Source organism: Patagioenas fasciata, chromosome 24, assembly GCF_037038585.1.
Source record: "Patagioenas fasciata isolate bPatFas1 chromosome 24, bPatFas1.hap1, whole genome shotgun sequence".
In the NCBI taxonomy this organism is placed as follows: Eukaryota; Metazoa; Chordata; class Aves; order Columbiformes; family Columbidae; genus Patagioenas; species Patagioenas fasciata.
Genome location: NC_092543.1, coordinates 7,396,284 through 7,411,229, shown reverse-complemented (window position 1 = coordinate 7,411,229; position 14,946 = coordinate 7,396,284). Strand labels below are relative to the sequence as shown.

Below are 14,946 nucleotides of genomic sequence, written 5' to 3'. Positions count from 1 at the left end.
ATTCCACGTGCTGTTGGCATTCAAGAGGAGGTTTTGCAGCACCTCGGGAAGGGCAGGCGCCAGACTCGAGCTCACGTTATCCCACCAGCAGCACCTTTCCCAAGCCCGCCCTCCCGGGGCTCGGCGGTCTGACTGCCCAGGTGCCCATCGTGGGTGAGCTGCTGCGGGTGTCCCCGCGGCACAACCCAGCCACAGCCAGCAAGGGGCTCCTCCAGCCACAGGCTGCAGGGACCTTGTGAAGAACAGCAGGCTAATCACCACCTAGTCGCTCATTTATTATCCTCATTAAGGGTGCTTGACACCTGCCCTGTTCAAGGAGAAAGTGAACCGAAGCTTGGCACGCATCACGGGGTGGGAATTACAGGTAGGTGGCAAGTCCTAATCTTTCCTCTCTACTGCCTCAAGATTCGACAGTAATTCCATCACAGCCTGCCCGCACATTTGTAATGCTGGGGCAGTGGTTGGCCTTCCCTGGAACGAGCATCCTTCAAGCCCTCATCTTCAGGACACTTTTAATAGCTTTTCTCCTAACGAAGGGAGTGACCTTGGAGCTGACAGAGCGAGAAGTGGCATCTGCGAGGAGCATCACGGAAGGGACGGGGAGAGAGGCGCTGAGATGAGAAACGCGAGACCGGCAGCCTTTGCAGCGGAGCACAAGAGGCGCACGCAGCCTGCCCCCCGTCTCGGGGGTGGAAACCGTGCCGTGAAACGCGCAGTGAGGCCGGAGGCGTTCAGCTGCTGCCCAGCGCAGCAAACACTTGCCCCAGCACCTTTCCTGCCCCACAGCGTTGTATTTTGGGCACTGCAGGAGTCCCTCCCTTGGGGCACAGCCCCTCTGGTCCGAACACCACGGTCCTTCCTGACTCGCAGCCGCCGTCACCGCAAACCGGAGAGGGAGCCAAGGAGAACTCTGCCTCTGGTCCCCTGCGGGTGAGGGCATCGCTCACACATGAAGCCGCCTGCTCCTTAGTGCATCTGCATGGAAATTAAGGCCTGAACCACCTACAGCTATTACGACAGCACCCAGGCTGCAGCTGTAACCCTTGCCTGGAAAAAAAAAGCATTCCCTGCTGATTTGCCTGTCCCTGGAACAGCCCACATCAGCCTGCTGGAGGTACCAGTCTCAGCACCCCATCCAGACAGGGGGCTGAGCCCGAGCAGGACGTCCTGCAGCTCTGCACCGCCTCCCGAGCCTCCCCCGGGGACCCTCAGCTCTCGGGGGTGAGGAACTAGCCCAGCACCCCCTTTCACAGCCACACTGAACATGAAGCCTGAGGGGCAGCAACCAAGTCCCAGAAGGGCATCTGGTGACATTACCGAGCCCGGGGAGGCCAGGGCCAGGCCAGGCAGGTACACGGGATGCACCAGAGGCCACGCACACTTGCTACCGGGCTTCCCGCGGAGCCACCGGCCCGTGCCATCCGGCACGCCGCAGCCCGTGTGCTGGTGTGACAAGGTGGAGACGAGGATTTCTATTATGCAGCCAACAGGTATGAGAAATGGGGGAATGGAGCAAGCTCCAAAGCCTCGCTCACCTTCCCTCTTCCCCTCTAAGTTGTGCCCAGTCCCTTCTCTCCCCAGGGAGCCAACACGGCCCTTTCAAGAGGCAGCAGCTGAGGCAGCAAAGCGAGAGCCGGGAAATGCATTTCCTAAATATTTGGTACAGCTCTGCTGGCAGATGATGGCGGCAACATGCAGCTTGTATGTGGCGGGGTTTATTTCTTAAGGATCTACAGGCAGGGAAAGGATAACTGACAAAATCATGATTATGTAAAAATATGTAGCTGGCTATAATCTAGATTCCAAAGACAAGAAACACTGCACCCAAAGCTGCCACTGCATAAGCCTCCCAGCAACGCACGTGCCGTAACGACCGCAACAACCAAACACCTTCCTCCCCCGTGCCCTCCTAGGAAGTCACACTTATTAACAGCCTGCTTATTTGGCTGCGAGATGACTTCATATTATCCAAGGCACGGCTCGGAACTCGCGTGCCGCCACGTCAAAAGAATTCCTGCCACAGGCAGAAGCTTCCAGCTTCATTCTTGCACTCGGTTCATCAGCTGCTTCAAAGGAGGACGGAGCGCTCGCCACCCATCCCTGCAGCCCAGGACCAGCCGGGCAGGGACCCGAGCACCGTGGCACAAAGACGCCCAGCGCCATGGCTGCCCGAAGCTCAGCCCGCAGCCCCCGTGTGCGGGAAGGGCTGCTCCACCGCACAGCCCTGGCACTCGGCACCCGCGCCAGGCACAGCCTGCGCCTCCAGACAACAAATGCACCAGAAACATTGGGGTTGCCGACATGGGTTTTCTCATCCAAAGGCAGGGGCAGCCCTGAGCCCGCACCAGGTGCAGGTAAGGGCTGTGGGCAAGCGGCCACGGTGGCTCCTTGCGCGGGGAAATTTTGGCTCTCCGCAGGATAAACGAAGCCGGGCATGGCGAGGAGCTCAGCACTGCAGGCTTCTCCTCCGTGCATTTAATGAGGTTTCCATGTTTCATTTCAGAGACAAACGAGCGCTGTGCCACGCTGGGGGGCCGAGATGGGGAGAGATTAAAAAACACAAGCTGCATAGTTCACTGCACCCAATACAGGAACATAATGTAAATATAATGCCAATATAAATCAGGCGGCAGAGGGATCCAGCGAGAACATGCAGGGAGATGCTTCCCCAGCTCCAAACCTCTCAATTTTGACCAGTATGCTCTTCATCGCGCCACTCGCCTCCCCTCCTCCTCTGCCTGGCTGCTCTCACCCACCCTGCCAGACCGTCCTTCTGCTCAGCCCCCTGTTTGTTTGCTTGCCAACCGCCCATTTTGGTTTATTTTATAAGCAGGGGAGAAATAAGCAGCTACAGCCCATTGAGGGATTTCTCAACTTCAGTGGTCCCTGGATCAAATGTTTATTTGCTTTCTGTTTCTACTCGAGCTCTTGTTCTACAGCAGAAACATGTTAAAAGGATGTGCTTCAATGCCCAGAAATATTAAGTATCTGAGAGGTTTATCATGCATTAAGCAATTCATTTTTTTATCCTATTATTATAATGAAACTTCCATTGTATCGCAGTCCTCTCTTTGGAACCATCTCGCTTTAACACTTTCCATCACCAGGACTGTTCAACGCTGGAGATACATTTTATTTCTTAAAAAAGAGAAAATGAGGCCACGAGGAGTTGTGCTAATGGAGGCTTTTAATTTGCCGTCCTCAGAAGAGAGAGCTCTGTGGGAAGAGATCCCTTTTCCAAGAAGCTGGGGCTTAAAACATGCAAAAGCGATAAAGCCGGTGCAGCTCTCTATCATTTTGACTATTGGGGGGCAAGAAATTGTAGCATCCTCAGTGGTTATTTGGTTTGGGGTTTGGTTTTTCCTTTTAGCACAGTCAAAAATGCAAATGTAAGCAAAGCAGACACTGGCACATTCAGCTCAGCAGATCCTAAACACAATAGCGATTTTGGGTAAAGCTCCCAAACGCAGCTTTACTCCAGCTCAAATAAAGCAGCTATTCCATAATTAATAATTGATGGAATAATTGATCATCACCACACAACTGGACAGGATGCCCTATTAAACCTTGGTAAATATTTTTCATCGGATTAACATTCAGATGAATGGGTAATGTAATAGGCAGCAAGAGAAGTCTCATGTAAAGACGCAGCTCCATCCTTATTCTTTCACTCTCCTCATTTCCTAAAATCTCCCCCTTGCTGCTCTCAAATGTCAAAAAAGATAATTAGGTTAAATGACATTTTACATCCTCCGAGCAGACAACTTTCCAAAAGGTGGGCGCTTCCATTACCGTATCTGCAGGTTAGGTCATGTGCAAAGGGATCATTTATTACAGAAACGTAATTAAAAATTCCCGTAGATTCGGAAATGGGCAAGTCCTTTATGTAACATCGATTGATTGTTGTAACAAATGCACCGTGATTTAACTACTCATGTTACGTGCTGCTCCTTGCCTTTCTTTTTTAATTGCATCTATAGCAAAGGCTCGGTTTAGAGTATTACCTCCATAGATTTGGACAGAATTCGCTTAATCTCCAACTTTAAATTCATCTCTAATCTTCAGGACAGCGTCTCCTGGATACACTTGTTTCACGATTTCAACCCCCACCCAATCTTGTTTATACCAAGCCACTGGGTTACGCTTAACACAGCGTTCCCAGAGAGAAGGATGCGCTTTTTAAAGCATCGCTGGATTTCGGCTGAGTAGTCCCGGGAAGTGGGGACATAAGGCGCAGCTCTCGGAAGCGCCGCTGCGAGCCCTGGCCGGGGATGCTGCGCACGTCGGTGCGGCGCTTCAGCCCGGGCGACCCGCGGGGCTCCGTCGAGCGGCGGCTCCGCGATCGCTCCGGGCCGCGCTGCCCCGGCGCCGCCGTCCGCACCGAGCGCTCCGCCAGCCCCGGGATGCGCACCCGGAGCCCGGGGGACGCGCACCCCGAGCGCTCCTCGCCGAGCCCGGCTCAGCCGCACCGCCCGGCCGGGACTCCGCTCCCGGGGCGAGCCCGACGCCACCCGGCCGGTGCCCGGCGCGCCCCCCCCGCCCCCGGGGCCACGTACCTTTCCGCAAAGAGTACAGCAGGAAAAAAGTTACCAGCCACATGCCATAAAGAGCAGCTATGGCCCCGGGCTGCGGCGCAATTGCGGACGGTGCGGTGCCCCGGCGTGCCGCGCTCCCTGCCGCCGCGCTGCCCGCCCGGGTGAGGTGCCCAGAGCCCAGCTCGCAGCCGCTCCTCCTCCTCCTCCTCCCGGAGCCCGAGTGGCGGCGGGAGGGGGGAACGGGCGCCCGCCCACTCCCCGCCCCCGCGCCCCGCAGGGCTCCCCTGCCGAGGGGGAGCGCCCGGCTGCCCCCCACCTCCTCCGCGTCCTCCTCCCCCGGGCGGCGGCCAGCGCGCTGCGAGCAGGGGGTGCTCGGGAACACCCTCCCCCGGTGGGCACCGCACCGGCACGGGCTCGCACCGGGGCAAACAGCCGCCGTGTCCGCACCGGCACGGGCTCGCACCGGGGCAAACAGCCGCCGTGTCCGCACCGGCACGGGCTCGCACCGGGGCAAACAGCCGCCGTGTCCGCACCGGCACGGGCTCGCACCGGGGCAAACAGCCGCCGTGTCCGCACCGGCACGGGCTCGCACCGGGGCAAACAGCCGCCGTGTCCGCACCGGCACGGGCTCGCACCGGGGCAAACAGCCGCCGTGTCCGCACCGGCACGGGCTCGCACCGGGGCAAACAGCCGCCGCGTCCGCGGGCGGTGATGCCGGCTGGGTCGTGCCGGTCACACTCCATAAAGCCGAGCTCTCCCGGCGGCCCCGGGAGGCTGGAGCGCAGCGAGCGCACTCTCCATCCTCCACAGACCCGCACCTCGGCTGCACAAAGGCGGATTTTCACGGGATGAGCTGTTCCCCGGCCACAAACCTGGAGACACAGTAGCATAGCTGGGACACCTCGAACTTGCAGTTGGAGCGCTGCTCCATCCTAGCCCCCCAGACACTTTGTAGCAGCTTAAGGGCAGAAATGAAGTTTTCACAACACAGCCCCAGACCGGGCAGCTCCCTGAACAGGGGACATGAGCAAGACAGGGCCTAGCAGACTTCATTACACATGCATCCCTCTAGCCAGCAAACAACAAATAAATACTAGTTAATGCTTCACTTTGAGGTGTATTTATCTAAGGCTTAATTCAAGCCTAGGATCTTACTCCCAAAGACTTAGTTGCACCAAAGCCAATTTGTCTAGACCATTAGAACAGTTCAGAATGTCTTTTATTGAAGTGATTATAGCAGGTTTTCTTTGCTTTCCAATCCAAATTTGTTGGAAAATAAACTGAAAGACTGAAGCATTCTAATTTCAAACAAAACAACAGATAGAAAAAACATTATAGTATGATTTTTTAAAAAAAGACACTGGTTACATGTAGTTGAAAACCTAATCATAATCACCCAGTAAAAAAAAAAAAATTTAAAAACAAATTAGAAAAATGAGCTCCTTGGCCATTTTCAGCTCATGGGGGTTCATGGCATTCTCCATACTTGGGAGTCCCCTGGGAGAGCCAGAGCGCCCACCCTCTCCCCGAGGTGGTATTTGCACAGCGTGGGTGAGCGATTCCCGTTTCGGAGGAGGGACACAGCCCAAGGACGTGGAGAAGCTGGCAGAGCTAAGGCTCCCACACACCCCCTGCACCCCCTCCCTGCTCTGGGCCATCCACACCAGAGACACCCTCCTTTTATTGATGAGCACAGCAAGGGCAGCTGGCACCTCACCCACAGACACGCACCTGCCCAGACCTCCGTGCCAAAAAGCCCAGAGCAGGGGTGGGAGCAAACACTGTGCCCGTGCTGCGTGGGTCTGACACCCCGTGGACGTCCCTCCTCCTCCTCTCCGAGGATCTGCTTCCCGTTGCTCGGTGCTGCCGAGCTCCGTCACCACCCCCTGCTCGGCCCGTTCCCAGGCCGCCTCAGCAGCTCCGCTCCGTCACCGCGCGTGGGTGTCCCCGGCACACAGCCCTCCCACGCGTGCACGTGCTGCTCCCCGGCCCCACGCCGCTCGCTGCTGGCTCATTTGTACTGCGGCCGCGCCACCGGCGTCCCGAGAGGCGATGAAGCGGCAGCTGATGCACACCCGGTGCCCACACATCCCTCTAGGAATCGAGGTGCATCTCAATCGCCACCTACATCCACATACAGATGTTAGCCGATACTTCGCAAGGAAATTGGTATTCAGACCCACACCCAAGGCAACAAGCAAAGCCCCGGCTCTGGGGAGCCTCAGCCGCACGCCAGGCACCTGCCCCTTCCTCCTCCCCAGCAGCTGCTGCAGGATGGCAGCACAGCCGCAAAATCTGCTACAGCATTTAGCTCCCCGGCACACAACGCGCTGGGTTCGGTTGCAGTTCCTGCCCTCAGCAGTGAACGGAAGGAGGGCACAAGGGGTGGCAGGAGGGAGAGGGGCGGCTGGCAGGGCCCCCACTGCCACAGCACCCGCGGAGCCTCACAGATCTCCATGTGAGGCATGTGCAGGGGGAGTAAACACTACTCACTAGTTCATTTATAGTTGCCTTGACTGTTCAGCATCTCCAGTGAGTTTCCTTGTCATCTGCAGCTCTGAAAAATCAGCCTCTACCAAGAGCACTAAGCCCCTCTGCCAAGAGCTCCCTCCTCCAGGACAGGGCAGCATCTTCTGGCAAGACAAGAAGCAGCACGACAAGAGACAACTGCTAAAGGCTGACAGGGTGAACAAGCAGCCCCCGGTCACACTTGGGGGGCCATGGCGAACCCTTGAGCTATGTGCGCCATTTATTACGGCCCGTTTTGCTCCTCCATTGATGGCTCAGCCCAGGCCTTTGTCAGCCTCCCAGACACACGTGGGTCTGGCAGCAGAGGGCAAAACAGCCAGAGCTGCCTCCTGCACGCCCACACCTGGGACTCGGCTCCTTCCCCCCGCCACCACTTAGGGACACTGGCCTGCCCGCAGCTCCCGTATTTGAAATGCACAGCAAGTATTTGCGCATCGCCTTCGCACGAGTGTTCAGCCCAGAAAGCTGGTATCCTGCTAACATCCATCCCATCAGACAGCTGTGATTGGGAAGGGCTGAAACTCATCCCATCAGTTATCTGGGCAGCGCTGACCTGCACTTTGGCAGCACAGCAGAGGCTCCCGGGAAGCGAGGCCAGCACTAACACACTGGAGAAGTGCTTCCCACACTCCCTGCAGCCACCGAGCTGCTAACAGAGAGCGAGAACCTGGCAGAGCCAGCAGCAAGCCCGGCTGCACGGCCAGCCAAAGAGCTCATCCTAAAGAATCACTTCCCTGGCCCAAACTCCACACAAAAGAAATTACAGCAACACATGCCCATGCGCAGTTCTGAGCCCTGTTTTCCCCCCTTCAGGAGAAGGGACCCTCTGCATTTCATCACAACTGAGCGTGCACATCAGGGTCTTTCCGACGTGCTTTTGCCTCTCCCCTTGGGCAAGGAAGAGTGCTGCCACAACCACTCCAACCTGACCAGCCTGCTTGTACCCCCATCCCCAGTGCTTGTTCCAGCTCTGGGCAGCATTTACACTCAGCTCCAGGACGGCCTAAGCGCAGATCTCTGGGGGTCACAGGGGTGTCCGTGCACACACACCCTGTTAGCCCACCAGCTGCTTTCTCCCCCAGATATTTCTTCCTCTAATACATAAAAACCAGCCTCCATACAAGCATGCAGAGGGTCACTGGGGAAAGCAGCCAAAAGGAGGGTGTCCCCTCCAGCTCCAGGGGTCAACTGCAGCCCACAGTTTTGCCCTGGGTCAGGGACCAGGCGCTGCAGAAGGACACAGAGCACTACAGGGAGCATCCCTTGAGCCCTGTCCCTCCGGCCGGGGCACAGCTCGCCTCCCACCAGCCCCCAGCCCTGTGCCCTCAGCCACCCTCCCAGACAAATCCCCCGGAGGAAGCAGTCATTAAAACAACAGGGCTACTTACCTGGTATGAGCTGATTTCCACAAAGCACTTCCCACGCAGCCAGGAACTTAACCTCGCAGCACCTCTCCAGCATCACAGCCAGCATGCAGTGACCCCTCGCAGGCCACCCTGCTCCATGGGGCCAGGTACGGGCTGTGGGGTGCCCTGCCAGCCCAGCCACACCAGTAACTCCACACAAGAAACAGGAGCCTTCAAGATGGAGGAAGAAAAAGGCTTTGTGGGTAATTGCAGATGGGCTGCAGCTGGACTGATGCTGGGCACACCTGGATGCGAAAGGGCCAGCTGTGTGCAATGCCTGTCCTGGCCCCTGCTCCCTTCCCAAGGCTGGCACTGTGCAGGGGCCGCACAGCACGGTGAGGAGCAGGGAAACACCCCCCACCTTGTTGTAACCATGTTGCACCCCGCTCTGTGCCTCAGTTTCCCCAGCAGCAGCAGCTGCCACATGGGGAGGTGCAAAGATAAACGCCCCGGAGGTGATGGGGGCTTCTACCTGGCCAAATGAGGCCAGCAAGCCCTTGGCCAGGCAGGTGCCCACAGGTCAACATGCCCACAAACTGGATCCTCCTTGAGCCCCTTGGTCCCTTGCACCACAGAATCAGCTACATTACCATAAGGGATGAGACTCGAGTCCCCTGCAGGTTGTGACGGGCTCCAGTCTCCCCAGGGCCAAGCGGGACCTGGTGCCCAGCGCTGGGCTTTGCTGCTGGTGCGGGCAGCGGGGATGTGCCAGGACCTGACCGCGCTCCCGCTTCCCAGGGAAGGCTTTTTCCAGGCAAAAAGCTTGATTTTTGCTTCCCCCTAGTGTTGCCGTGTCACAGCATCCTGGCTGGCTCTTGCCATTCCAACGGGCACGGGTATCTGAGGGCTGGATTTCCGTGTCGCCCAAGTGATTTGGGAGCACAAGCTGGGGAGACCTGTGGCTGAGCTGGTTCTCCTGTCCCCGGGCAGCCTGTTGGCATCCCAGGCTGGCTGGGCTGTGCGGAGCTGTGTCCCAGCATGGCAGGAACCCCAGGACAGTGTGCCTGGTGTGACAGAGACAAGTCCTTGTCAGCTCCAGGGCAAGCCTGGGGTCACCAGGGGCTCTGCAAAGCTTCAGCAGGGCCAGGCACAGTCCTGAGGTGCATGGGCTGGATTCACAAGGACCCTTCTTTGCTTCCCAGCTTCGGTTCACTGTGAACCCCACTGTGGGGACACAGTTTGTCCATCCCTGGGCTGGCGGTGCCGAAGCTGGGGTGCTGGGGCTGTGCTCTCACCACATCGCTGCCGCGTGGCCGTTCCGCAGGCCCGGCTCCGGGACAGCCGTCCATCCCGGTGTGGGCAGCCATTTCCTAACAACCACTGCTTTGGGGCACGTGCAAGATGGAAATGAGGCCTGAGATGCTGTTTACTTTGTTAGGGAGGATAATTTAAGACTGGAGCACTGCTGTTTTGGCAGACACGTTGCTGTTGATGGATGCGCCACCTTCCTGGGAGCAGAACAAAGGGAGAACGAGGCGTGTGGCTGGCTCCTCGCCAGCCCGGCCCCATGTCTCCAACAACTGGTCCTCTTTGGCTCCACTAGTCACCATTTGCTGCCCTCCTGTTTTAACTGATGAGGAGACATTTTGCGCTCGCGGACCAAGCGCGTCCCTGGCACGGCGGAGATGGCGGAGCGGTGCTGGCGAGCTGCAGGCTGGGCGAGCTGAGCAGCCATCCTCCCCGGCTGCTGCTCCTCCTGCTCCTGCCCCTGGGCCTCATCTCCTCCCCTCCAGCTGGGGATTACACACAAACGCTGGCCAAGGCACGGCCGGTCAGAGCCCCTCCATCTCGTACCTGTCTGTCCAGAGACTGTTGAAGCAAACAGGGAATAGCCAGTGCCAAGGGGAAGCTGTTCAAGACTGGAAGTCTTCCCAGAGGAAAAGGACACTCCAGTTGTCCACTGTATTATTTACCCAATCCCCTTTGTGTCACAGAAAAGATTTACTTTGAGAAGATTAAAGGCTCAAGGGACTGTGAGATAAATCCTCCAAGATTGCCTGGTTCAGGGGAGAAGACGAACACTCGTCACCGAGGCCGGCAGCTCCTAGCCGACCCGTGGGGCTGCGGGCACGGGGAAAGGGCTGCAGGGACGGGGCTTGTCCTCTGCTGGGGACCATGGCCACCCCCAGCTCCCAGGCTCAGTGTCTGGAGGGGCACCTGGCTAGGCTGCTCGCAGTGTAGCTCTAAGAGCCTGGCCTCCACATGTAACCCCCAGGGCACGTCTTGGGTGCCAGCAGCACGTCCTGCTCTGCTGCTGCACGCCCTGCCAGCGTCTCTGACCCGTGGCACAGCCCCCAAGCCCCAGCTGGAGGTGCGAAGGGCTGTGCGAGTGTGCATGCACACGTCCGTGTCCGCAAGCCGTGCAGAATAATGCTATTAATGCCATCTGGTGCCGAGACAGAGATCGCCCCGTGCAGGGAGCCAGACACGGCTTTTCGTTCCCCTTAATCTCCTCCCTCGGAGCTGCAGGGCTGTCTGCAGGGCTCCCCGGGGGGCCGGTGCAAGGGGACGTGCGCCCTGAAGGGCACTCCTGTGCCCCGAGCCCTGCCATGGCTGGGCACTGCGGAAGGTGGGGAGCCCTGGGCCTCAAGAATGTGAGAGCCCGCTTTGGCTGGGGCTCACTTCGTCCGCTGGCTGCTGTGCCCTTTAGCTCTGTCTTTAGGGGGACACAACAGCACTGCACTCCTTGCTGTCAAGGACCAGGCTCAAAGCGGGAAGCAGGCAGGCCTGTGCTGCAAGCAAACCCTTCAGCTTGTCTGTGCTGTTCAACAGGAGCTTTTCTTCTCCTGCCCACAGACACTGTGACTCCGAGCTGTGCAGAGGTGCAACGAATCTTTGCTAGTGGGTCAGTGTCAAGTCAAAATTATATTTCAAAATAATCTCCTTACTGTGTTAAATAAGCACCTCAGATTAGACAAATTGCACGGATTTTGTCTAATAACCTTCCCCCGGCTAATCCTATTTTACTGTCAATGCCTGACCTCAATCGAAGCCCAAAGGGACCAGGTGAGCCGGTTTCTCCTCCGCCAGCGGCGCCGAGACGCTGGGGCTCCCAGAACGTGGGGCCACGCAGGTCCGAGGACCCAGCAGAGCCTTCCGAAAAGCGGGGACGCTCCGAGCCGGGCAGGAGGCGCTCGCAGCCCGGCCCGCTCCCGCGTGTGCGCAGCGCGGCGGGCGCCAGGCGGCAGCAGCAGCGCGGCCGCGCCGGGAGCGGCACCGGGAGCGGCACCGGGAGCGGCACCGGGAGCGGCACCGGGAGCGGCACCGGGAGCGGCACCGGGAGCGCATCGAGCTCCGCGCTGTGCCCGGCGCTGCAGCCGCGGACCCGGGGTGCCGGGGGGGCCTCGGAGTGCCGGGGGTGGTCCGGGAGTGCCGGGGGGGGTCCCGGGAGCTGCGGTCCCAGCGGAAGCGCCACCGGGGCCACCGCGCTGCTCGCTGGGTGCCGTGTCTGACCAGCGCACCGGCGCTCCCGCGGGAACCTCCCTCCTCCTCACTCGCCGCCCAATTGCGGGAGAGTTTTGTTCCTCCTTTTTTTTTTCTTTAAAGCGGTGTTTCCGTCTGTGTCCAAAGATGAGAGAGGCTGTGAAACCAAAGAGCCGGATGCACCATCCCAAACCTGTTCTTCCCCAATAGTGACCCCTGGCTCAAGCACTCCAAGAAGACAAGCACCACGCTAACAGCCCCGCACAACCACTTCTGCATGGGACACGGCCTGCAGGCTGCACAGTGCAGGGCAGTGCTGCAAAGCCCTGGCTGTGGATCCCAGGGGAAGGGAACGTGCTGCAGGATTCGGGCACCGGCCCCCAGGGTTCATGCTGGGTGAGAGGGGTGTTTCTTCAGAGCAGACAGGGTGGCCGGGAGCAGGAATGTTCCTCTGCAGGCCCTGGTGCAAAGCCTGTTGGGGACAGCTGCTCCGTGCCGTGGCTGCGTGACGAGCAAGCGGAAACCTTTTCTGGGTCTGTGTTGGAAGATATCTGCAGGGCACAAAAAACATTGGTGCTGGGCCAGGAGAGTGGGTGATTCAAATGCCTCAGGCACAAAGTTTAACCTCTTTCAGCTTGAACTTTATTAGCCAAGAAACTCTTGCTGGATCTAACCGAGGGTAAAGCACGTGAGCAATTTGCGTTCTGGCCCGGCCTGGGGTTAGCGGGGTAATGCATCCACTGGAGCGGGGCAAGGGGTGGCCCTTGGCAAGGACTTCTCTGCTTTGGATGAAGTTCTGGTTCCATGGCGGCTCTGAAACCAGACAGAGTGGAAGGGTTACACGGACAGGGCCAGCGTGTCCTAGCTCCTGTTCCCCCAATATAAACCCCCAAGTGGGTACTTCTCTGAAGCAGGGTGCCTCGAAGCATCGCCGCCTGGCAGAGGCAGAGCCAGGCAGTCTGGCTGCTATCTGGGTGCATCCTCCTGCAACCTACCTGCAGCTACAGGTCCTCCTCCTTTCCTTGTCTGTGGAGCAGAAAGCAAGGGGAGGTGTGTTACGTCTGAGATGGGAGGGAGCACGAGCTGAGACCCGAGCCCTTTCAGCTCGCGGGACTGGGACAGGGAGGAAAGAGGAGACTGACCCCAAACTGTGCAATACCCACCTCCTCTTCTTCTTCCCCCCGCAGTGGAACCGCTGGCCTGAGGGCAAGAGGAGCAACTGAGGCCTCTTGTGGATGAAGCCTCCCCCCCCACCCCATCTCACCTGCCCCTCTGTGCTCCGGTGAAGCAGTCCTGCTCGCAGGCTGGTCCCCCAGTGGGGACCACCGGGTTTGGCTCCTGCGGGAACCCACCCTGCACCGCCCCGAACCCCAAAGCTGAAGCCCCTGGCGCTGCCAAGCAAAGCACCAGCCACAAGATCCTGCTCAGATGTCTGCCTGTTTTCCTAAGCTGCCCCCGCAAATGCAGGCGGTTTTCTTATCTTTCTCCCTAAAACTGCTGGGCAATGTCGCTGTGTGCAGCTCCCATGCTGTGGCTGTCCCCAGCCCCACGGAGCGGGGTGGTCAGTGCCCGTACGCGTGGGCAGGGTCACCGGGTGCCCTGCGCTCAGCACCGGGTCTCTCTGCGAGCTGACGAGGTCTGCGGGCTCTGGGAAAGCTGGTTTCTCACTCTGGAAATGTCAGAGTTTTCTCTGCTATTTTTAATTAGTGACCTTCTCTCTGAAGCCTTGACGCTGACAGGGCAACGCTAAATATTTATGTGGTCTCCTTCCCAACTCGCTGTCTGTTGGGAGCTTGCCTAGATGGAATTTTCCCAGGCGGCCCCAGCGGCAGGCGATGCCCACCCTGCATGTGCAGGGCAGGGTTGGCAGACCCCCACCCTGCTGCCCGGCCAGCGCCTGGCACAGGGAACAGAACCCAGGGGCACTGGCCCACCCGGGACACTCACTGAGGATGACGAGGAGCCCGATGACAAAAGCCACAACAGCAAAGATCAGGCCCCCGTTGCGGATGGTCTCATAGTCTGGGGAGGAGAGGCGAGCGGGTGTCAGCGCGGCCAGGCTGTGGGGCTGAGCCGTGGGGCGCGCTGCCCGTCCCACCCCGCAGCCCATCCCGCCGCCCACAGCCCCAGGCTGCACGGGGCACACACTCACCGTAGCTGAACCTGTCCGGGCCCTGCTCGGGCACTTGCTCTGGAAAAGAGAAATCAAAGTGAGAGCCAGGGCCTGGGCGCTGGGCTCATGGTGGGCACCTGGATGAAGAGGCGAGGTGAGGAAGATCAGGAACGCAGGCTGTAAGCAAGAGTGCTCCAATTCCCTCAGGGTCTAGCTGAGCCAGTAAAGGATTCCCAAATTCCTGTTTTTCACCCCAGGGAGTTTAAAGTTTCGCAGGATGCATTCACAGGATGCACAGCAGTCGAGCGCCAGGTGAAGCTGCAGACAGGGACCCAGCTCAGTTGCTTCGAGCAGCCGGTTGCTATTTGCTAAGGCTGTGCCGCGGGCAGAGCAGCCTCGGTGGTGCCCTGGGCAGTGCCGCTGCCCACAGGACGCAGTGCGGCAGCGATGACCCTGGTCCGGTGGCACAGAGCACCCAACAAGCCCTTGAGCTGACACCTGGCACCGCCGTGCGTCCCGGCAGCCTCCCTCCACGCCGGCAGGATGGAGCCACCTTACCTGATGGAGCATCCCTCTGCCAGGAGCCATTTGGAAGGAGCAATCCCCCTGAGAAGCCAAACACCAGCCAGCACCGAAGCGCCAGCGGGCTCAGAGCTCTGGGGATTCATCCCCGTGTCTCCCCCAAATCCTCCGTGAGAGCTTTCCCGTGCAGCTTTTCCCGACCAGCCCTGTTCCTCGCACGGAGATGCCCCCATGAAGGTGTCTGCCCTCCCAGGGAAGCCCCTTTGGGGTGGGCTGAGCAGCAGCGCCCCGCTCCCCTGAGCACCTTACCGTCACCCATCGCGTCGGTGTGGCGTCCGGCGGGCGTCTTGCTCTGGCAACCCGCGCCCACGGGAAAGCACATTAATTGAGAGGCAAACCTCATTAAACATTAATGGCC

General features: G+C 59.0%; 2 protein-coding genes across 5 annotated transcripts in view; both read right to left on the bottom strand.

The window, feature by feature from the left end:
* DSCAML1 (DS cell adhesion molecule like 1) overlaps positions 1-4,712 on the bottom strand; it is an 88,074-nt gene extending 83,362 nt beyond the window's left edge. Inside the window, exon 1 of one of the 3 annotated variants that reach the window (XM_065855625.2) lies at positions 4,557-4,712. In XM_065855625.2, coding sequence (XP_065711697.1) covers positions 4,557-4,599 — 43 coding nt within the window. In that variant the 5' untranslated portion in view covers positions 4,600-4,712. The remainder of the gene's footprint in view (positions 1-4,556) is intronic. The other 2 variants (XM_065855626.2, XM_065855627.2) reach the window with 2 other exon arrangements.
* FXYD2 (FXYD domain containing ion transport regulator 2) overlaps positions 1-14,946 on the bottom strand; it is a 98,508-nt gene extending 83,562 nt beyond the window's left edge. Inside the window, exons 1-6 of one of the 2 annotated variants that reach the window (XM_065855601.2) lie at positions 14,838-14,946; positions 14,046-14,084; positions 13,841-13,915; positions 13,057-13,093; positions 12,889-12,919; positions 12,513-12,706 (exon numbers count right to left, since the gene is read on the bottom strand). In XM_065855601.2, the coding sequence (XP_065711673.1) occupies positions 12,895-12,919; positions 13,057-13,093; positions 13,841-13,915; positions 14,046-14,084; positions 14,838-14,931 (270 nt within the window). In that variant the 5' untranslated portion in view covers positions 14,932-14,946 and the 3' untranslated portion in view covers positions 12,513-12,706; positions 12,889-12,894. Of the gene's footprint in view, positions 1-12,512; positions 12,707-12,888; positions 12,920-13,056; positions 13,094-13,840; positions 13,916-14,045; positions 14,085-14,837 lie in introns of those variants that run through there. The other variant, XM_071798824.1, reaches the window with a different exon arrangement.